General features: G+C 35.3%; 1 protein-coding gene across 1 annotated transcript; it reads right to left on the bottom strand.

The window, feature by feature from the left end:
* Window positions 1-3,667: 3,667 nt before the first annotated feature.
* On the bottom strand, window positions 3,668-25,030 carry LOC131876511 (uncharacterized). The gene is made up of 5 exons (XM_059221932.1): window positions 24,893-25,030; window positions 24,652-24,850; window positions 4,782-5,111; window positions 4,406-4,563; window positions 3,668-4,147 (listed from the first exon to the last, which is right to left on the bottom strand). Exons 1-5 carry the CDS (start codon window positions 25,028-25,030, stop codon window positions 3,668-3,670), a joined length of 1,305 nt encoding a protein of 434 aa, XP_059077915.1.
* Window positions 25,031-25,393: the final 363 nt, after the last annotated feature.

The raw sequence follows: 25,393 nt of genomic DNA, 5'->3' as shown, positions 1-25,393 counted from the left end.
TAGAAAATCATTTTGTAATTATTGTCGAGGCCAAAATTGAATATCTTTTGTAATGTATTGTAAGCTGACATAAGGCATATTGTTTGTAATGGGTATATAGGTCAGTCTGCTAGGTCATTTTGACAAGAGTGTGCGACATAGGAGAATATAGAATAACTGTATAATGCGAAGTATATGTATGTAGATCATTTGTATGTGAATGTTATATCATGTAATGATCTTTAGATATTTTGGAAAGCATTCTTGGAGGAGAAGAGATACCGGTAGTAGTGTTCAGGGTTTATGAACTGGTACAGAGCAGAGCTAGAACTAGAACTCTATTTGGCATAACAGATGCATTATGTGCGTTCATTTTCAGTGTTTTACTTCAGCAGAAGCTTGTAGTCAGTGAGACTCTTTAGTGATGAGCAGTGTGCCTTTCTGCATGTGCAGACCCCTATTATATGTAATATCCTTTCATATGGCCAGTGAACTGATATTATGGGTCACAAATCCCACCGTGGTTTTTCCTCTTTGAGGTTTTCCACGTATAAATTCTATGTGTTATGGTGTTCATTCATGTGGATGGTTTATTTGCTTCAAGTTATATGTTTATTTGTTTACTGGTTTATATGTGTATGGTATAAAAGAATAAAATCTTATCTTACCGGAAGAACACTATTCACCCCCCCCCCCTCTCAGTATTCTTGGATCCCAACAATAATTTCATTTCACCAATCATAGACATCTCAAACTCATTATGCATATCATCACCAAATTGCTTGCACAAACCATCATTTTCACAAAAAATAATGTCTTCAACAAAAACTTCAACAATTAAGATGTTATCATTATCAATCTTGAAGTATAGATTACTATCAACAATACCTTTATTGAATTCAAGATTCATTAAATACTTATCCAATCTGGCATACCAGGCTTTGGGGGCTTGCTTCAATCCATAAAATGTTTTCTTCAATCTACAAACCACATCTTTCTGATCTGTCAACTAAAATCTATCCAGTTTCTCAATATAAATTTCTTCTTCCAACTCATCATTAAGAAAGACTAACTTGACATCCATCTGATAAACTTTGAAATCTTTGTAAGCAACATAAGTAAGAAATAATCTAACAACTTCAATTCAAGCCACCAGAGAAAAAGTCTCCTCAAAATCAATTCCTTCCATCTGAGAATAACCCTTAGAAACAAGTTTTACTTTATTCCTAACAAATTCACCTTTTTCATTCAATTTATTTTGAAACATGCCTTTAGTTCCAATTAAATTTGTATCCTTAGGTTTGGGAACAAGAATCCATGTATTATTCTTTTCAATCTGGTTTGATTCTTCTTCCATTGCTTTAACTCAATTTTCATCTTTGCAAGCTTCACTAACATCTTTAGGTTCAATCTTAGAATTCAAGAAATACTATTATGCAATTCTTCTCCTAGTCATCACACCTTTATTCTTATCACCTATTATCTGATTCTCTGAATGATTCAACCTTACATACCTAGGAGTCTTAGGATTTTCCTGATTTCCAAACTCTTGAACTCTTTCTTCTGCACTAGCAATTATACCTTCCACTTTCATTCTTAGGCTTTTCCTGAACAATCTGAAATTGATTCTGGGTTTGCAATTGTTTTCCTTTATTTGAACTGACATCCTAATCATTTGAATCATATCCAAAGAATGTGGGCTAATCTCACCTTCATCAACTTTCACATTAGCACTTTCAACTTTCTCAATCTCTTATTATAACATCGGTAGGCCTTTCTCTTAGTAGAATAACCAATAGAAATTTCTTCATCACATCCAGCATCAAAATTCCCTAGATCTTCATCTCTTCTAATATAGCATTTACTTCCAAAAATTCTAAAATATCTAACTATAGGAACATGATCAAACCATAACTCATAAGTGTTGGAATCCAAGAACACTGAGAGGGGGGATGAATTAGTGTTTTGCCGGTTGGAGTATTTTTAACCTTATTATTAGATCCAATTATTAACCAATTAGTATAAAAGAAAATAACAACAATTAATAACAATTCAAACACAAGGATCAATAGCATAACACATAGATTTATACGTGGAAAACCTCAAAGAGGAAAAACCACAGTGGGATTGGTGACCCACAATATCTATCCACTGGCCAAATGAATAAATATTACAAGAGGAGGTTGCACATGCAGGAAGACACGCTACTCATCACAAAGGAGCCTCACTAACTACAGATCCAAAATACCGAATTACAAACAAAATCTGGACTCTGAATGTGCATCTGGTATGTTGGATGAGTTCTGGCTTAAGCACTATCTGTACCGGTTAACATTGTATCCTTCCTTACCGATAACTTAGATCGTTTTCCAATCATCTTGATAATAAACCAAGACCGACTACAGATCATTACATTCATATTCTATCAGATCATTACATTCATATTCTATCAATCAAGATCTCGCTGGCATAATATCACATAACCTATCACATCTATCTCTCTAAAATGACCTAACTGGACTGACTTATATACCCTTACATACATAAACATAAATGCCTTATATCGGCTTACAATCATATTACAAAGTAATTACATGTCAGCCTAGACATAAATATAAACATTAATCTTTGTGACCGTTGCCGCTTTAACCTGTCGAATCAATCTCCTATGTCGACCTCCAAATACCGGCTCCTAGTTTGTCGGTTTCTCTGAATGTCGGTTTCTTTGAATGTCAGTTTCCTTTGCTTGCAAGTTTCCTTGAATGATGGATGTTAATCCTTGAATACCGGTGAGTACCGGTTAAGTATCCAACCCAAAATGATGTGTGTTTCCATCAATGACAACACCATGATCCTGGATGAGTGTCAATTGCCAACAATCTCCCCATTGGTATTGATGGCAACACTCATGTGAAAAATGGATCATTGAAGTGTTGTTCTAGTTCCTATCCACAAACTCCCCAAAACTGATCTCAGAAGGCTAATCCCCCTGAGCTACACATTACTTCTTATGTCCCTTAACATTTTTCACATCCAACCTCTCCCCCTTTGACAACAATGCCAAAGTCGGGATAAAGAATAAGAAATGAATGAAATTTTGTACAAAAGAATGGAATCAAAATTGTGTTTACCGGATCTAGATCTACTTAAAAATATCCGGGTAAGCACTCTTCAAATAGCCCAAGTAAGTATCCCAACATGTTTTCAATGTTCCCAAAATTGATACAAACCCATTAAGAATGTATGCATGTAATTCCTCTTTTGTTAGGTTTGTCGGTGTGGGTTTATTCATATGTTCTATACATTCCCTTTTATGAAGTAGTAAGGTGTTAAGTCAGGGACTGACCAATCCTCTCAATTCTCTGGCCTGCCGGATTAACTTGTCCATATCCTTCTCCAAGGCTAATATTTTTGATTCTGTAAGCAACATTTGACCATCAATAGCATTGGTTAATGACTGAGATCCATCCAAATTGTTTGCAAGATGCTCCAACCAGACCTTAGCCACTTTTATTTTCACCTCCAAGTCTGTTGTTAATTTAGTTGTGTTAGTGCAAGACCGGTAAATACTGCTACATTGATGAAGAGCTTCATCAATCCTTGTCAATTCTTTTGTTAGCTTAGCCTTGTTTGATGTGATCATATTATCAGAGATTACCTTTCTAGCTACATTGTATCTCTCCACCAATTATCGGTTTGACACTTGTTGAAGAGTTTGGAACTCCTTTGCAATGTGTTCAGTCAAACCTTTAAGCTTACCGGAGGGGCTAGCTACCAGACTAGTGTATTTCGGAACTAGTTGTTGCAAGACTGGTATAGCTTGCACTATAACCTGTTTCTCTTCTGATCCTTCCTTCAAAAGTCTCTGTGTAGCTACCATCATCCTTTCTGAGTTTCTCAATTGATCAATGCTCTTCCTCCCAAAATCTACTTGACTAGAAGTATCAAGTGCCAACAATGGATGACTATCCAAAATTTTATCGTTATTTTGAACCTGTTGACTTACACCGGTGGCTTTGCCACTTGGTGCAGTAACCTGCTCTACCTTGACCTCTTCCATATGTACACTTATTGTCGGAGGTTCAATGTCCTCAACCTGTTTATTAACTGCCTCAAAATAAATAACCTCTACATCCGAAATGATTTGTTCCGGTGTGACCTGCTTAACCTATACAACTTTAATTGTCGGTAAACCTGCCTCAACATCATGTATAATTGGTTCATCCAGAGGAATGTTGTCAGTTATTTTTTGTTCCAAAACCAGTGGGGCTTCACTTAATATACTCTTGCCCTTAGCATCAACCAGGATGTCTGGAATGTCAAACTTAGGAGGGACTTCCGATGATGTAAATAAATTTGGTTTATCAATAAAGAATTTTACCCATGCCTCATGGGTCTCCTTAACTATTTCATTCACTTTACCCACCATTAAGCTAACATGCTTGTGTCTACTCTGGAAAATTGTTTCATTTGCAAAATCAAGACACTGTTGCATCTCCTCTTCAGTAATAGCACCACAAACAGTCAACAAATCCTGAACCTTAATATGCTCATCCTCCTCAATAGCAGGCAATCTTCTAGCATCTAATTTATTATATAACTATGTCCGAATTTGTTTTTCTATCTCTATAAGGGATTTCTTATATATATCTAAGTATAAAAAACTGCTTCTGCAATCTCCTTTTGTTTCTTATCATCCATATGTACATAATAGTGTTGTATGTTACTCTAAATTCTATCCTTAGTTACTTGATCAATTAATTCAGCAATAGAAAAAGGAGGGATAACCTTTATACTTATACCAGATTCTAAGGCTTTGTCTAGCTCTGATTTCTTCTCCTTCCTGAATGGTGGAAGAGTGTCTTTTACTGGTCTCTTCTTCTCTGTTGGTTTCCTTTCCTTCAAAATTTGCTTCTTGGGTGTCGGAGGGGTTGCCTTTGTTTTCTGCTTTGGTTCCTCATGCTTCTTTCTTTGGATTCTTATGCATGTTTGGGGAATTTTTGAGGGTTCATCTTCTGTTTCTGATCCAGAAGCAAATGGGGCAATAAATATTTCAGGTTTTTTCCTTTTTAGTACACCTTTGTCGGTTGCTGCTGTCGGTGAGGCCTGAACTGTTGTCGGAGAAGATGACTCTGCTAGTTCGATAATCTATTTAATTTCACTAGACATTTTCTCAACAGCTTGTCCAACCTTCTTAATTTGTCCTTCCCTTTTCTTCTTGTTGAAGCCTATTTTCACCTCCAATTCCTTTTTGTTGCTATTCCAAAGGCCTTCTCTGATTCATCTATCGGAGCATCCAGAAGAATTTTGCATACAAATCCAAAATTTGAGCATCAAATTCATAACCCATACTACTCTTGATTGAACAACCTCTATGAGGGTTTCATACTTCTGTTAGATGTAATGACAGTCCCAAAGACACTGAGAGGGGGGGGGGGGGGGTGAATCAGTGTCTAACCGGTGAGTGGAATATTTTAACTTATTTATAACTTTGCAACCCAAATCAATGTACCGGTAAGCAAGAAATAATGCAATAAATAGAAATAACAGAGACAACATAAATGCACACCATAGCACAAGATATTTTAATGAGGAAACCCGGTGTGGGAAAATCTCGGTGGGATTTGTGACCCACAATATTTACTCACTCGCCAATATGAATAAATATTACTTACAATTGGGGCCTGCACATGCAGGAAGACCAACAACCTAAAGCTCACTGCTCAATAGAAGAGTCACATTGACTACAATAGGGATAATTAAATTGAATACAATGTGTGTCGACTTGAATTTCATCCTCAGAATGCTATCTACAACAAGTTAGTTTCACAAAATATCAATGGAAATGCTACAAGAAATTCAAACTCAACCAATGAAACTACATGAAATACATATAAAATAAAAATACTATTATTACCTTCAAGGTTTATGTTTCATTGTGTCCTAACTCCACTATTCCTAGTTGCAGATGGTGTGCTCTCAGACAAGCATTGATAGTTCACAAATGCTATAATATGCAATACTACATGATTATGCTAAAATGGTTATGCTAAAATCCTAATTGCTATTTGCTTCAAGATTAAAACTCACGGATGCATAAGTCTTACAAATGATTGGCTTGCAAATTCACTTGAAGTCTAACTCTCTCTCAACTGAAACTCTTGATTTTATAAACCTTGAGAGGATAAGATGATGTGGCTTAGATCAACGGTCATGATCAGATCTGCAGATTTGGATGGTTGTGAGCAAAGGTGAAGGTTGAGAAAAAGGGGGAAGGAGAAGACAAGTGTCACTCATCTCACCTTGATTGAGTTGCTGAATGAGGGGATCTAGGGATGGTTGGAGAAAATTTAGGCATGAGAGGACAAGTGGACTCATGTCCTTCCTAAGATGTAGGGATGTTGGAGGGAATATAGAAGAAGGTTATGAAATATGTGTACGTACACAATATTTCATTAAGTTTGGAGGTTGGAGATAAATGATGAATTAATATTTAAGAAATATTAATTTCCTTAGCCACATGATGGATGAGTTGGCAAAGGGAAGATGAAGTGGAGATGGAAGGTGAGTTGGATAATGAAATTAAATAATTTAATAAATCATTTAATATTTTGAGACTATGGGATAGGAGAATAACCATTAAATATTAGATATTTAATTGATTGAAGGAGATAATTAAATATTAGATATTTAATTAATTAGAGGAATAGGATAGATGAATTAATTAATAAAATATTTCAATTAAATTAATTAATAGAAAGACACGAAAATGAATTAAATAAATTAATCTTTTCAAATTAATTATTTAATAGAAGAATAATTATTAAATAAATATAAAATATTTATTTAATCGCTCATAGCCATTTTTATGTGTATACATTTTGCCCCTCTTTGAAATGATGTCGAGACAACATTGTTTCAAAGATTAAATCAAGTTTTGATAGTGCGCCTGATGGAGATAAAAATCCTAATTATGTGCCCCCTGGGGAGATTGATCGTGAAATTGTTGAAAAATTTAGTTTGAACGATTGATCTCATGATAATTGATATAAATTTTGTCAATTAAATTCATTTGTAAAAAACAAATTAAATTGCCCCATTGAAAAGCATTAATTACCCTTTCAAATAGTAAATATAAAATTAACGAAGGTTAATTTTAATTTCATTGTCATCCTTGTCAGCTTGTGAAGAAAATTATCTTGGTGAGGTGGCGAAATGGTGATTCCTGTGGAGAACCATCGATTTGAACGCATTCAACGATATCAGCGATCTCCTGAGTATGGGGATCCGGTATGTATCTTATCCCGAGCTTTGTTTTCAACTTGTTGTACAATTTTTCATGGTTTTTGGCGCATTTATGGATTTTTTGAATTTTTTTTGCGATTTTTGGTATTAGGTTTTGCATTTAAGTTTAGTGCATATGCAATTACGTTTAGCACTTTTGCTCATGATAGCGCTTTTTCTCTTTTTTTTAGCGCATATGTTAAGGATGTTAATGCATATGCATCGGTTAGCGGTTTTGTTTTGTTTGTTAGCGCATATGCATTGTTTGTTAACACTTTTGTAAGTGTCACACATATGTGCTTAGGGTTAGTACTTTTGTTGAAAAGGTTAGTGAGTATGCTTTGTTTAGCGCATATGCTCCAAATAAATGTTTTTGATAGATGCAAAAGCCAAAAATCACTTTGTTGATTAGATTTAGGCGTATTTGATGCACATGTATGATGAATAAGGACTTGATTGATTGATGTCGTTTGATAGATTGATTTGATTTGATTGGATAGATTAGCTCTAAGAAATCGATTTAGTTTCTGATGTAAGAGCATAGCAGGGTTTTGATTTAACTCAGTGATTGATAGAAAACCATGATTGATAGGTTTTTAAATGATTTGATAGCTTTAAGTTGCTTCAATTTGATTTGATTGATTTGATAGATTAGTGATCACTTTGATGTGATAGATAGATAAGTGATGATTGATCTAATTCTCTTGGTAAATAGGAGAAACTTGATGTTCTCCAATGTCGGGAGAAATTCCTGGCGGTACGACATTTAGTGCCAAAGTTGACATAGGCAGAGGTCAGACATATAGATGCCTGTGGATTACGTCATTTATTATATATACCTGAGATTACCCATAATAGGGGATTATTGACGGCGTTAGTTGAGAGATGGCACAGTGAGCAAACTTTCCACTTGCCCACGGGTGAGATTAGTGTGATGCTCGAGGAAGTCTATAGGATTCTGCACATCCCAGTTATCGACGAGTTAGTGCAGTATGATGTTCATGATCATGTAGGGACAGAGGCTTGCAGAGCCGTTTTTGCTAATGAGAGCATCTCTAGAGGAGAGATTTGATGGGAGGATATGGTTATGTATTACGAGACTCTCCCTGTGATTCTTGTTGGTTTGATTGCAGGATTTATTTGTCCTGATAGGCGATCGCGAGGTTTTGTTGTTGGATGGGGTGAAATTCTTCAACGTATGATGCAACATAGGACTCAATATGCTTGGGGTGTTTGTATGCTTGCTCATTTATATCATGATCTTCATCAGGTGGTGTCTGATGAGAGTGTTAGTTTGTCTACGATGCACACTATTGCAGATCTGATGTTGGGAGCACATTGCTATCACTCGGCCTATCCATCATAGATTTCGTGGAGAGAGGCAGCCATGTGTGTATCTATATGCAGGTATCCTTACTTAGCATAAGCTGGGTAAGATGGAGTATTGGCGTTGGGTGCTTGATTCATTGGATAGTATTACTTGGAGACCATATGTTGATTGTGAGCCATATATGGATGATGCACAGACATTACCATTTATTATGCAGATTAGATATCTCATTGGTCGGACTCCTTACATTGTTGAGAGATAGTCGATTAGTCGCATTTTGAGATAGTTCAGTATCATTCAACCTATGCCTACTAGTGTCACGATATATGCCTGGCGATACAGAGATAGGCAAGATTGGGGACCTTCTTTGTCTTTTGATATTGCTTGCGCAGAGTTTCTTGCTACTCCGAGAGTGGCTTATGATATAAGATTACACATTCTTGATCCTAGTGTTACTGCAAATTATGCTCAGTACATACTAACACATCCATTTCCTTGTATTACTGATCTAGCAAATCCTCCTCCTAGCTCAAGAGATGAGGATGATGATTCAGATGATCTAGGTTTCAAGCGACAAAGACGGAGATGAGAGCTTAGAGTTGCTTAGAAGGTCAGGGGAGGTGCAGATGAGGGTGGGGATGGAGGTGGTGGTGGTAGGAGATCTGGACGGAGAGGAGGTCAATTTAGAGTCCGTGGTGGACCGTTTGGACTAGTTGGCAGGATTGGGAGACTGCGTCCTATGGGTGGGAGAGATGGTGGATGGATTGGGAGGGATACTAGTAGGGATGAGATCACTGAGAGGGTTGCCATTGATGGGAGGAGGCAGGATGACTGGACTGGATGGGGGTTGCTGGAGAGGCATTGATTTTGGTCAGATTCAGCTAGATCTTAGGGTTATTGCAGCTCATGGTGGAGATGATGAGGATCCAGAGGATCATGTTCCACTTATTAGACGACTGGTTCTAAGAGCTACTTGGACTGATATTCCAGTAGGTGGACAGGGAGGTGGTGAGGAGTGGATTGGGGCACCAGAGCACGATGTGCCAGAGCAGGATACCATTGATAGTCTTAGAGCATAGATTGATCAGCTTCGAGCACAGGTACAGACTTTCATGGTTGAGAGGGATAGAGCTGTCAGGAGACAACAAGATACTCAGGATCTCCTTTATCATATTCAGCAGGTTGGATCAGGCACTCTCTCAGCTGACACTGTTAGAGCACTAGTTCAGGCTAGGAAGGAGACTTCTCGTTGGCGACAACTATATCAGGATGTAGTCGCAGAGAGCCAGAGAGCAGGTAGTTATCATACCACCGTGTTGATGGATACTAGCAGTGGTGGGGTCATGAGGCCTCCTCAGAGGAGTGGTGATCATGGGAGACAGGCATATAGAGGATCTTCTTGCCCACAGCCATAGAGAGTGACAGAGTCAGGTGGTAGTGGTATAGGACATCCGTGACTTGATTTTGAGGCACTTGTATTGTTTATTTGATATCATTGTATACTTGGACTTTTATTGTTTTATATGCAGACATGGACTATTCTATATGATGATTATTTTGATTGTGCATGGATTACATGGATGATCTATATGATGATGTTTGTTTTTTTTGTTTTTTTTCCTTATGATAATGATCTATATGATGCAATGATAAATATTTTTTTGAGTTTTATTTTTGATGACCTTGGAGGCAACTGAAAATGATTACTAACTTAAATGATATGAATTAAATGATGCAAATGAAAATGATATAAAAATGCAAATGTTTCATAGTGATGATGATTATGAATGCTATGTTTAATCAAACTTATAATGATAAATGCTTATAATGATGAATGAATCTAACTGCAAAGACTCAACTAAATGATCTTTAATGAACTTTTAATGATAATGCAAAATAATAATGATGAAACACTAAATGGTTAATGAAATACACTTAATTGAATGCAAACTAATGCAATTTTTGAAATACAACTAAATGATTTAGATGATGATTAAAATGAATGCACCTACAATGATCAAATGCAAATTGTTTTTGTTTGTCCAAGCATACTCAATCTTTATTTATGACCATTGATCTCTTAATGAAATGATTTTCTTATAATGCAACTAAAAATCAATGCTTATAATGTAGATGAATAATGAACTAAATCTAAAATGATCTAACTAAAAATGATACTGTCATTCTTCATATGCTTGTCTTGTAACAGAGCTTGATTTCATCATTGAGCTTTAAAATGTTGTAAGAGAATGCAAGCTACTTGACATAAAGATTCAAGATGACCTGAGTATTTCTTACATGGATTTTGATATAGCAAGTTAATACAAGCAATTTAATATAATGAATCAAGTTGACCTAAGTATTGCTTGCAGAACAGACAAGGATTGTCTCCTTTCATGCATGACTTGGAACGTCCTCCTTGATCTTTTGTTGATCATATCCTGAGACAAGTACATACCTTAATAAGAGATAAACCATAGACAACAATCAAAGAAAATAATCATGCCCCATCATAGCTTCTCTAGTCATGGACATCCTTGAGTCGCATAGTACATGATTAGCAATAAAATCAAGATATAAACATTGAATCTTGTATGTCATTCACATGTTCTTATGGTCATTAGCTGATATAATCATCTTGATGAATGATCTTTGATAATCCTTTATTACTTGTTGGTTGATTCTTGCGGAAACAAAAATTTATTATGGATGTATGAATTGATCAAGATCCAAACCATGGAGGGATACAAATGCAGATTGATTGATTTTGATAAAATCTAAGACAGTGACTACATCAAGTGTGTCAAAGATTGATAATTGTTGGTAAGCTGCATATTTCCTGCGAAATGGTTCAAAGAAATAGATCAAAAAAAAGATGGAATGGATAAGCTAAGATAGATGGAAGCTATAGATGCGATATGATGGAGTGGATAGGTGTGCAAAGCGATCTCATAGATGGAGGAACTCACTTTTTAGATAGCACTTATTTACCAGGTTTTCACCATCTAAATTTATTGCATTTTTCTCTCTCTTTTCTCTTTTTTTTTTCTTTCTTTTTTGTTTTATGCTTTTTAGGGATTTTTTGCTTTTCTGATTTTTACTGATTTCTTTAGGACTTTATATGCTTTTTATTGATTTTTTTTTTCAGGACTTTATATCTCAAGCATAGAATTTATTGAGATGAATAGAATAGATAGGTTCATCAAACCAATCACCTTCAAGGGTAGATAACTTGTATGCTCCTGATCCATATGTTGCTACTATGACAAAAGGTCCTAGCCAATTTGGTTCAAATTTTCCCTTTTTTTCTCAGTCTTGCTGATTTCTTGGATTCTCCCTTAGAACTATATCTCTAATTTGAAAAATGTGTGGCTTGACTCTGTGGTTATAACTTCTTGCCATTCTTTGTTGATATACTTTCAAATGATCTGTTGCATTTTGGTGACGTTCCTGAATCAGTTCAAGTTCTTGGAGTCAAGAGACTTGTTGTTCTTCTTCTGGTATAAGACCTTTCAAGGATACTCGTAGAGAAGGTATCTCTACTTCTATAGGTAATATGGCTTCTGATCCATAGACCAAATAATATGGAGTTGCCCTTGTTGGAGTGCGGATGCTGGTTCAGTATGCCCATAGAGAAGGATTTAGCTGAATGTGCCAATCTTTTCCAGCTTCATTGACTGTTTTCTTTAAAAAATTTAAGATAGTTTTGTTTGATGCCTCAGCTTGACCATTTCCCTATGGATAATATGGAGTAGAAAAACTATGTAGGATATGAAATTGTTCACATAGCTCCTTCACATCTTGATTTTAGAATGGTCTTCCATTATCAGTGATAATGGTCATAGGAACTCCATAGCGACAGATTATATAATTCAAAATGAATGATGATATTTGTTTTCCTGACACTGTTGTTAGAGGTACTGCTTCAATCCATTTAGTGAAATATTTAGTAGTAGTCAGAATAAACTTATGTCCATTAGAAGATGAGGGATTTATCTTTCCTACCAAATCAAGGCCCCATTGAGAAAATGGCCATGATCTTGTCATAGGATATAACTCTTGTGCTGGTGCATGAATGAGATTCCCATGGATCTGAAATTGTTTGCATTTCCTAGCATATGTGAATGAATCTCTCTCCATAGTAGGCCAATAGTAACCCATACAAAGAAGTTTCTTAGCCAGTGTTAAACCACTTGAGTGTGTGTCATAAATACCTACATGAACTTCGTTAAGAACTTTCTCATATTCTTCTTATTCAAGACATCTCAACAAAGTATCATCTAGACCACACCTATATAGGATATATGCAATAATAGTATAGCGAGAGGACTGACGGATAAAATTCCTTCTCTGATTGCGGGATAGGTCAAGAGGAAGGATATTATCTTATAAATTCTTCACCTACCATAATAAATGCTCCACCATTAGGGCATAAACCCTAATTTGCCTTTTACCATTTTCGGTCTTCTACCAATTGACAGGTATCACATACAAGTTAAGGTCTTTTACCGGTGTAAACCGGGGGTTCAAAACATTTCACCGATTTGTTTCCCCCTAAGCTTTTCCATGCACTAAACATGATTAAAATTTAATTAAAGAAAACAATATTAATAATTTTGCAAACATAAGCCCTATCATCCTTCTTATGAGAGAAAAATTCAAATTTTACAATCAAATATAAAAAAAATCAATGGATATCATCGATTTCGACCCTCTTAGAGGATGAAAAAGAGACCAATTTGTATTATCCACTTCATCCTTCTTATCAAAGGAAAATTCAAATTTTAAATTGATAAGTTTGACTGTAAAAGGATTGACTTGTTCCTGATATATGGCAAATTTGGTAGATATGCTGGGATTGAATGGTAGGGGTTAAGATATCTTCCACGATAAATTCGTAATGATGTTGATTCTACTTATTTTGCAAGAGAGATGCTATTGTATTCGTTGCATCTGTTACTTTATTCTCATTTCTTGGAATCTGGGTGAATGATATTTCTTTAAAGTGTTCTTTAAATTCCTCTACCAGTTGTTTGTATGGCATGAGCTTATCATCCTTAGTTTGATAATCATCATTTATTTGGTTGATGATAAGTTGTGAATCACCATAGACATGTAATTCTTTGACATTCCATTCAATGGCCACTTTGAGCCCAATAGCCAATGCTTCATATTCTACAGTATTATTGGTGCATGGAAACCATAGTCTATATGATTTCAGAATTGTGTATCCCTGAGGTGTGATGAAAAAGATTCTTGCGCCTGATCTATATTGTGTATAACAACCATCAAAGTACAATTCCCAAAAGTTTGTACTTGCTGTCAAAATGTCTACATCAGGAAATTCAATGTGCAAAGGCATGTCGTGTTGTAAAGGTGCTTCAACCAATTGATCAGCAATGACTTGTCCCTTGATAGATTTTCGGTCAACATACTCTATATCAAATTCACTCAGTATCATAACCGATTTGGCTAGTCTTCTTGTCAAGGTTGACTTGCTCAACAAATATTTGAGTGGATCTATCTTTTCTATTAGTTTCACATAATGAATCAACATATAATGTCGCAGCTTCTGAGTTGTAAATACAACTGCTAGACATGTCTTCTCTATTGAGGAATAATTTAATTCATAGCCAACAAGCACTCTACTGATATAATACACTACTCGTTCTTTTCCTTATTCATCATGTTGAGCTAGGAGAGCTCCTAATGACACATTTATTGATGAGATATAGAGCAACAATGGTTTCCCTTTAGTTGGTGATACCAGTACTTGAGCACTCATAAGATATTCTTTTATTTGCAAAAAAGCTTCTTCACATTTTTATCCCATTTGAATGGAATATTCTTATGTAGAAGATGGGTAAATGGAAGACATCTATCTGCTAATTGAGAGACAAATCTCCTGATTGATTGCAATCTTCCTTGTAAAGATCTTAATTGACTTATGTTCCTAGGTGACTCCATCTCCATGATGGCTTTGACCTTTACAGGATCTACTTCAATTCCACGAGCTGATATAATGTACCCAAGAAGTTTCCCAGAGGTTACCCCAAATGCACATTTCTTTGGATTTAATCTCAATTGATATCTTTCCATCCTATCAAAAATCTTGCTTAAGATGTTCAAATGTTCTTGTCTTGTATGAGATTTTTCAAGTATATCATCTACATAATCTTCCATAAATGTATGCATCATATCATAGAAAATTGTTGTCATAGCCCTTTGATAAGTCGCTCTTGCATTCTTAATCCTAACTGGCATAACATTCCAGCAATTTGTTTCCCATGCACAGGTGAAAGTTGTCTTTTCTTGATCTTTAGGTGCAATTCTTATTTGATTTCATCCCGAGAAACCATCCATTAATGAAAACATCTCATGTCCTACTGATAAGTCCACAATTATATCAATGTTTGGTAGCGGGAAATCATCTTTTGGACATGCTTTATTCAGATCTCTAAAATCTGTACAAACTCTTATGCTTTTTTCTGGCTTTGACACTGGTACAATACTTAAAACCCATTCTAGATAAGCAACAAGTCTTATAAAACCCATATCTAATAGTTTCTTCAGCTCAGTTTTTACAAGAAGAGCAATGTGTGGATGCATCTTTCTTAGCTTTTGCTTAACTGGTTTTGCTTTTAAATCCACATTAAGATGATGCATGATAAGATCTGGATTAAGTCCTAGCATGTCTACATAGGACCAAGCAAAATTATTTGTCTTTGCTTAAATAATTCCATGTATTCTTTCCTCTCTTCATCTGATAATGAGGCAACATAATGAAGTATTTTAGGATCCTTTGATGTACCAGTGTTTACTATTTTTGTTGGTTCTATCAAGATAGCAGATATCTCCTGAAAATACGTAGGAAGAATGTCAAAATTTCCATCTTCCAGCGCCTCAAAGAGATTTTCACCATTAGATACGTCATTTATTTTCCCTTTTGATTGATCTAGTGTTTCCATGAAATGGTTTTCAATAGTAGGTCTCTTTCTTTGTTTTATTTCAATTTTGCGACTAGAAAGTTTGACATTCTCCTGACCACGAGAAACGTTACTTGATTCTGCAATGGAAGATATCTTAGGTGTGATGGTTTTGATAGCATTAAGATACATGGCTAAGTCATGATCATTGGAAAAGACATTTAGTTCAGGGTTTTCTAAATTATCCCAATCAATTAGTTCAGGATGAAGAAGGGGTAAGTCATAGTCACTATCATCATTAGGTGCTTCAAATTTCATGACATGATGATCATAATTTGGCCCAAAGTAGGTAATGTCATAGATTGAATGAATTTGAGAATTGTCTCTCCCAAGTGTCTTCCAATTAGTTCTAACAAAATCAGTATTAGTATTTTTTGGTTCACACTCAAGTGGTTCTTCAACTAACGTTTGTCCCTTAAACAAATGGATTATATCAACACACACGTCTTTAATACTACAAATTCCTTTTTCATTGACCTCATTTGTATTTTGGAGTTGACATACTTGTGTACATGATAAAGAATATTCTTTTTCTATATTTTGTCTCCTTTCAAACTCAACTTCTTCTGGACTAATAGTCAATCCTACTTGACTATTTCTTAATTCTTCTATGGTTTTGCCACATCTTGATACATCTTGTTCCTCTTTTGATGAAAATCTTATATTTCCAGATGCTTGATCTATCCCTATTTGTACTTCTTATGGCGTTACCTCTCTGTCTTTGTCATTCCCTTTCCTTTGTTGTTTTGCATATGCCTCTTTTCCCTGAATTCTGAGTTCTTCTCATCTTCTTTCTAACTCCATCTTTTGTTTTGTATTAAATAAGTATTCCTTTGTGATAGCTATTTGGTTTTCATTGTTTTCCTTACTTCACGTACTAGATAAGACATATGGACCCCATTCATGCTCATTCGAATCTGTCTCTGAACCATGATCTAGGACTACACCACTAGACCATATAGGAATGTTGCATGGTGCAAAAAGTTCCCTGATTTTTGCCATCTCTATTTTCACTGCTTCTAGAATATCTTGTTCAGATTTTGCAATTGTTCATATTTCTTGAACTTGTTGACAAAATTCTTCTTTACCTTTGATGGTAATCTCTTCTTTCTTTTCATATTCTTCTTGCTTCTTTTGTTTATTGGTTACTATTTCTACTACTTGGTGTAGCTTTTCTTGCCATTGTTCTTCTTTAGAGACTTATTTCTTTCTCCACTATTGCTGTTGATGATTATGTTGCTTTTGATTGGATTTTAGATATCCAAGCCTTGATTTATCTTCTTTGGATTGAGAGTGGGGACAAATAGGTTCTGAAATACCTTGATGTTGCTTACCAATAGGTCCTTTTCCTTCATATCCCATTTTTTGCATGATTTTATAACCATTGCCATATTGTTTTATGGGAATATTGACTTCTGCAACTATTTCTATAGTTTCATTTTCATCTTTGTACAACCAACCAAGAATGTCTTTGTCTTCATTTTCTTCTTCAAGAGTTCCAGCTCTAACAAATGTTCCTATAAATTTATCTTTTGATCTTTCTGAGGTCTTTGATTGAATATTTGTAGGCTTTCCATGTGACTTAGGGGAAAGTGGAAAATTATGCAAAGAATATTTTCCCATTCCTTCATCATTTAATTTGAGCTTTTCCTCAAAGGTTTCACATAACTTTTCTTGAATTTCTTTGGTAGGATATATTGATTCTCTATTATGTGGAACTCTTGTATCTTGTGTTGGCTTCAAATTATTGCAATATTGACTAGAATCTAGAATTATAGTGATCTTTTGTCCTTCATGAGGAAATTTTACACATTGATGATATGTAGAAGGATCTGCTTGCATTTTGTGAATCCATGGTCTTCCTAGAAGAATGTTGTAAGAGAGGTTCAAATCTAAAACTTGACACAATGTATTCCTTTCCATAGGTCTTATTTTGATTGGTAACACAACAGTTCCTTTAGAAGAACGTTCTACTTCATCATAAGCCTTAATGGTTATTTTCTTCTTTGGATCCACTGCAATTTCTGAATATCCCAAAGCTTTTATCAAACTTAATGCACAAATGTTTAAGCCGACTCCACCATCTATGAGTACGCATTTGATAAGAGTTTTATTAATGGTGACTTCAACATGTAATGGAGCATTGTGAGGATGTTGTAAGGATGCGTCATCATTTTCAGAAAATGATAAGCAATGAGGAGCTATAAGGTGTCCTACCATGTTTTGGAACTGATCTATATCCAAATCTTTTGAAACTGTTGTTTCCACTAAAGCTTTCTCCAAAATTCCCTTATGCATAGGTGAAACTTTAAGAAGTTCCCGAATTGATATTTGATCGGGTATTCTTTGTAATTGCTCTACTAAATTGTATTGTTGTGAAGTGGATGTTGGGTCTTTTGTTATACCTGGAAAGGTAACCTTTGCTTTGCTTCTCGTAATAACATTGATTGGCTCTGAAGATGAATTATCTTTAACAATGCTAACATTTACCACATCATCATATGTATAAGTGTAATTCATTTTGTCTTTTCCTTTGTCATCTTTTAATTGGGATGGTTCACCTTTGTCATAATTCAGAAGTGGAGTTTTGAAATCTAGGTGTGATTCATTTGTCTTGTGGCTATCCACTGTGATAGTTCCATTATCGATTAGATCTTGGACAAGGTGTTTCAATCTTTGACAATCATTTGTTTGGTGTCCTTTATTCCGATGGTAATTGCAAAAATGATTGTCATTCCACCAATTTGGCTTGACTAGTGGTTCATAACTTCTTGCTTCTGGTAAAACAACCAATTTGTTGCAAGCAGAGTTTTTAAAGCTGATTCCAATGGTTCTCCAATGTTTGTGAATTTCCTCTGAGGATTGGAGAAGGACTTGGTTTTATTGTTTTCTTGATTGTTATTGCTTGGGATTTGACTTGATAAATTAAAAATTGGCTGTTATTGTTTTGTAGCACTATTATCATCATTTCCTCCATTGCTGACATTCCTATTCTTTGACTAGAACTTGGGTTTGTCATTGTTGTTGTTGTTGTTGTTGTTGTTGTTGTTGTTGTTGTAGGAATTATTTCAAAGTTTTAGCTCTCCTTTCTTTACCATCACGTTCTCTATTTTCAAACCATTCTCAATCATCTTGGCAAAGGAGGGAGGACATTGCATTCTTAGTCGATAACTCATTTCACTGATAATATTATCAATGAATATGTCCATTTTTTCTTGATCAGGTACATCTCTTGGATACCTATTAAACACGTGTTTCCATCATTGTAAGAAGATCATAAAAGATTCACCATTCTTTTGTTTAACATTGCATAGATCCAACATTGTTATCTCATTCCTTATATTGTAGGAGTATTGTGAAATAAATCTATTCACAAGTTCTTCAAAAGATTTGATTCTGGATGGTAATCTTGAAAACCACTCCACTGATTGTCCATTTAAACTCCTGGGAAAAAGACGCATAAGGTAAGTTTCATCGTGGGCAAATTCCATACTCATAGTACAAAACTCCCTAATGTGATCCTGAGGATCGAATTTTCCATCGTATTTGTCATATTTAGGGATCTTGCAATGTTGCGGAAATGGTACCATATTCAATTTTTTATCGAAAGGATATGGACATATATCTTCCAATGAATACTTCTTAGAGCTTGTTCCATTTTGCATATCTTGCATCTGTTGTTGTAGAGTTTGCATTTGTTGAGTAAGGTTTAACAACGGATTATCCACATAGTTTCTCCTTCTTTCTTCATAAGTTCTTTTATCACTACACTCTTTTCTTGTGTCATCCCTTTCTTTTTTTTTTCTCTTCATGACTTTTTTTGTTTACATCTTTGTTATTTGGATTATCTGTGTTTTGGGTGTTACTTGCCTCCGCATCTTGTTTCAAGCTTTCTATGTTAAAGTTTTGTGGTAGTTTAGCTCCATATTTTGCCAACATCAAGAGATATTTCTCTTTTTGTTTTGCCACCAATTTTTCCATTAGCCTATCAAATTTGAAATCTTTCTCAAGGTCTCTAATGGTGTTATTGACTGCTTCTTCATCAACAATGGTATACCCAAAATTTTGGAATGCAGGATTATCTTCTTCCTCCATTTGTTTTTGTTGTTTTCTAAGTTGTTCGTATTGAGCTCTAGTCCAAACTGGCATGTGATTATTTCAAAGTTTTTGAAATTTGCAGAGGACAAAGTCAATAGGTGATTATTGGTTTATGAAGATATGCTTTGTTGATTTTACCGCTATTGTTTGTTCACTATGATAAAGCGACTCTTTGTTGAAAAGCACGTCTTTGCAAAATTTCTCTGTCAAACTCTGTACCACAGCCACTTAAATAGTGATGAAAACGGTGTAGGAATGTCCTATGTTTTAATAAGATCTTGCGATTGATATACAAGAATCTTATTCTTTTCTGAGTAGCTTTATAGTTGGGTTTTCTTTTCTTAAGGTGATACTTAAAAGTCATATAAGCATCTGACAATTTACAAGTTTGTTTGATTCCAAAGTTGGTGCAATTCTAATTTTGATATAACCTAGGTTCAAAATAGGAAATATATATCCAAGATTATGAACATAGGATAAATTGATCAAGCTTCATGATAGAGGATTTGATTATCCTGATGAGAGACTTGACAATGATGTTGTTATTTTTTGCACTTAAGATGTTTGAATCAATAGCTTGTTGAATGTTTATGCTTATAGAAACTTTTTGGGAATAGCCTGTTGGATTAGTGACCCAATTGTTGAGCTAGTTTGAAAATACGTGATGGTTTAGAGACAAATCTACTCAAGAAGTATTTTGATACTGATGTTTCGATACTTTAGTTTGATTTGGTGTTTCAAATGTTGGAAAGCCTTTGTACTACCCTTTTGATCAATTTTTCCAGCAATTTGTTGGATTTTTGCTCACTCGTAGATGATAATTTTCTTCAATTTTTTACCATTTGGAACATGTTACAGACATAGAAGACACAATGTTTAATAAACAAAATGCACAAGCAAGTACAAATCTTATGGCAGGTTGAGACAACGGTTGTTGAATCTTACATGGGGTTTCCCCCGAGGCTACGCTATTCAAAGTGGATATTTAGATGCTTGATCCCACTGGCTCCACCCTCGACACTCACTTCTCTAGGGCAGCCAAACACCAGTTTCCATGAAAACTCCCCATGGCAAAATTTATATCTCTACTTAGAATCGTATGTGTGTGAGCTGCTTCAGAGGTCCGACCTCCTACGTCAACAACTAGAAGGATTTTGGCAACTAGTACAAGTGTTTTTTAGTAAAGGCTTCTTGTCATGTGGCCATACATGCGGCACTTTCAGCTCTGTCAATATAGAAGGTTCCCAGCCTATAGAGGTTACGCTGCATAGGGTTTATGGGGAAACATGGTGTCGGTATGAACTTATCAGCACATGTTTTTTGGGACTTTCATCACAAACACGATTTATTTAGAGTGGATTGGAAAGACTCGGTATTAGCCCATTTCCAATTTAGGTCATTCCCCTCTCACTGGCCCCCTCAAGGTAGGTCGGGAAGGCAGGCCCTCTAAAGGATTCAATTGTTTGAAAGTAAAGAAAGCATAAAAGAGTGGGTTTGTCTTTTTTATCACCCAATTAAGGGGAGAGCATATACCTACCACTTTCGAGACATGGAATATAAGTGTTCTTTTTAACTTTCCATAGTAATGTGATCTATCCTCTATTTGGAGATGTTGCTCAAACAAGCATGGTGTTTATTTTAGTCTTTTTAAAAGTCTACGTGCAACTATTTTAGAGAAGTTACTCAAAATGCAAGTTGCATGTTGTTAATTTATCCCCTTAGTTCGACTAAATGAGCAAGACATGATATATTACTTTCCAAAAGAGGGCTTTTAATTAACTAGGTGAGGAAATGCATAAAATTTGCCTTAAACACAATCCTGCACATGCATGTCAATAGTTTGAAATTTTTTAGTTCTCGCACATTCAGACCTACAAGAAAATTATGCCAATTGCAAACAAAAGTGCTATTCTAACAAATACGCTATCTTTGACCTTAAAAACGCTAATCTTCATAGCAAAAGCGCTAACCTACACTATAAAAACGCTGCTATGTGGACTCAAAAGTGCGACTTCTTTAACAAATGTGCTAATCTAGAGGACAAAAGTGTTAACCTGTAATGCAAATGCGCAAATTTTCAGACAAAAGTGCTAACCTACATGACATATGCGTTAACCTGGGATGCAAATGCGCTAACCTAGCAAACAAAAGCATTGTCAGAATTCACACATGCGTGAATCTGCATTACAAATGTGTTAATTTTACTTTTGCAAGATTTTTAAAGGTATATGCGAGGTCCATGAGCTCCACGGTGAGCGCCAAAACGTGTCGACTTGAATTTCATCCTCAGAATGCTACCTGCAACAAGCTAGTTTCACAAAATACCAATGGAAATGCTACAGGAAATCCAAACTCGACCAATGAAACTACATGAAATACATATAAAATAAAAATACTATTATTACCTTCATGGTTTATGTCTCATTGTGTCTTAACTCTATTGTTCCTGGTTGCAGATGGTGTGCTCTCAGACAAGCACTAATAGCTTCCAAGATGGCATATGAAGAATGGACTAATAACTGATAATTCACAAATGCTATGATATGCAATACTACATGATTATGCTAAAATGCTAATTGCTATTTTCTTCAAGATTAAAACTCACAGATGCATAAGTTTTACAAATGATTGGCTTGCAAATTCACTTGAAGTCTAACTCTCTCTCAACTGAAACTTTTGATTTTATAGACCTTGAGAGGATAAGATGATGTGGCTTAGATCAACGGTCATGATCAGATCTGCAGATTTGGATGGTTGTGAGCAAAGGTGAAAGTTGAGAGAAAGGGGGAAGGAGAAGACAAGTGTCACTCATCTCACCTTGACTGGGTTGTTGATTGAGGGAATCTAGGGATGGCTGGAGAAAATTTAGGCATGAGAGGACAAGTGGACTCAAGTCCTTCCTAAGATGTAGGGATGTTGGAGGGAATATAGAAGAAGGTTATGAAATATGTGTACGTACACAATATTTCATTAAGTTTGAAGGTTGGAGATAAATGATGAATTAATATCTAAGAAATATTAATTTCCTTAGCCACGTGATGGATGAGTTGGCAAAAGGAAGATGAAGTGGAGATGGAAGGTGAGTTGGATAATGAAATTAAATAATTTAATAAATCATTTAATATTTTGAGACTATAGGATAGGAGGATAACCATTAAATATTAGATATTTAATTGATTGAAGGAGATAATTAAATATTAGATATTTAATTAATTAGAGGAATAGGGTAGATGAATTAATTAATAAAATATTTCAATTAAATTAATTAATAGAAAGACACAAAAATGAATTAAATAAATTAATCTTCTCAAATTAACTATTTAATAGAAGAATAATTATTAAATAAATATAAAATATTTATTTAATCACTCATAGCCATTTTTATGTGTATACACAATGTACTGCTCAAAATAGCATCTCTAATGCATGGTTCAGTACCGGTTTAAGCTTAGTCAGATACCTTAACCAAAACCTTTCACTGTCCACTATATCACCTTATACATACAAAAAATATCCTACCATACAAAATGATCTATGAGATCTCATACATATATGAGTCTTTATAATATACCAATTCGGCTTACAAAAGATAATTATATTTACAATACAATTCACATAAACAAAACTTGTCTCATGTCGGCCTGAGTGTCGGTATACTTCTTTGTCGGTGTAATCTGGATGCCGGTGAATATGTCTGCTGGTGTCAGTAGATGGTATCAATGTTGACCCCGTTGACAGTGTGTGTGTAGAGACCTAATACCGGTTGGTTGCCATCAATGAAAACATCAACAATTCTCATATGAGTATAGAATGTTAACAATCTCCCCCTTTGGCATTGAGGCAACACTCGTAAGAAAAATCCAAAACTGTTATCCCAAAACTGAAATCCAAAAAGAAGTGTGCTCCCCCTAAGCAAGTGATCTCCTTTGTGCATATATTTTTCTCTTCACTACTCGCCCTTTGACATCAATGACAAAGGATGTCAAAAAGAATACAAAATTTCTACCTCAAAGTCTGTAACCGGTTGGTTACAATCTAAAAGATATCCGCAAAAACTAAGTTCAAACTCTGCATAAACTTGTTACTGTCAGAAAGAATTTTCTCAGTCTGCTGGATCATACCAGTGAGATAGAGCATCTGCTGCTCCGGCAATCTTTCTCCAGGGATTGTTGCCTTAGTTAATTCAACTTGCTGAGTAATAAGACTATCCAATCTTGGACCAAGTTTTCTCTTCAGCTCCCGGGGCCTTCAGCCTTATTCTTGCCTTTTCTTTCTCCAAGTTCTCCAATTTTTCTTCAAACACTGCCATTTTCTATTCAAAAACTTATGTAAGTTCCGAAGAACCTATCATGTTGTCTGTTATGTCATCAATCTCTTTTTGTGTCTTTTTAATCTCCTCATCAATGTCCTTTGTCAAATAGTGAGGCTTACAGGCTTCTCTATACAACTCCTTATACTCCAAAATTGTAGAATTGAGTACCGATAAGAGTGAATCTAAGTGCTTTGTACAATTTTTAATATTGCTCACAAAGAATTCACCCTTCTCTTTATCAACTCTCTCCTTAATTGTTCCTTCATTCACCTTCTCTAGAGTTAGGGTCTTCTTTCACGCCTTGTCTTCGAAAGCCGCTGATACTTTCCACTTGCTCTCAAAAAAAATCTCGAATCTAAGAAAATGCAGAGGTCCAGGAGGTCAGAGTTTTTCTACCCTCTTCTTTTTTTTCTTTGCTCTTCCAACTCAAAGTGCTCCTCGGCCTTTACTGGGCCTCCCACCTGGAACCCCCTACTATTTGAAGGGCCACCTGTCCAATTTACCTAAAGAATTGTCAATGTGGTCTATCTTACATGTTGGTGCAATCATCCTCAAGATAGGTAGTATGTCATCAATAGCCTTAAATGCTAAGGCATTGCAATCTGTTATCTTTTTTATAGAATCCAAAAGAACATCTGTCACATTAGTAGGTCTAAATTCACCTATAGATGTGCTCAATTCAGCAATAGCTTTCCTCTCAACAGATACTTCTCCAATAACCTTAATTATTTCTTCCTTATTACCAACAATTGATTCCTCTTTATTCACATTCTCTGCCAGTTTCTTTGTTTCAACATGAACCTCCGCCTCAAATTGTTTCTTAGTATTATTTCCTTTATCTTTTGTTGGTGTCTCAGTATTCTAAGAGTCAGCAGTATTTGCCAGTGTCTCAAAGATCTTGACATTCTCACCATGGACTGCCTTAACTTCTGTAGTCTCCTTATCTACAACAATGTTAATATCTTGTTTATCAACGTTCATAGAAAAAAGAATCTCAGAATCTGGGTTAGTATTATCAACAGTAACATCTTCAATTCCCATATCAAGTGGACTGACTGCATGTACCGGTGGGATATCCTGAGCTAGAAGTGGAAGATTATATGTAATCTTTATTGTAGGAACACCACCAACTTTTCCTTTACCCTTATCTTTATCCTTTTGATATACCTCAAAGGTTTTGTCCATTTTCGGTCTGCTCCTTTCTTCTTGATTTTCCTTTTCAACAAAGAATATATCCCATTTGTCTGCAGTCTCATCAGCAATCTCCTTAACTCTCCCAACCATTAGGCTCACTTGTCGGTGTCCACTAACAAAAAATGACCAGTTTGCCTCAGAAATTAATTTTTCAATTTCCTCTTTTGAATTCATAGGATGTACCATCAATAATGCTTCAACTTTCAACTT

The sequence above is a fragment of the Cryptomeria japonica genome, chromosome 6 (genome assembly GCF_030272615.1).
Source record: "Cryptomeria japonica chromosome 6, Sugi_1.0, whole genome shotgun sequence".
NCBI lineage: Eukaryota > Viridiplantae > Streptophyta > Pinopsida > Cupressales > Cupressaceae > Cryptomeria > Cryptomeria japonica.
Note: the sequence above shows the minus strand (reverse complement) of the source record. Positions and strands in the feature narration are given on the sequence as shown.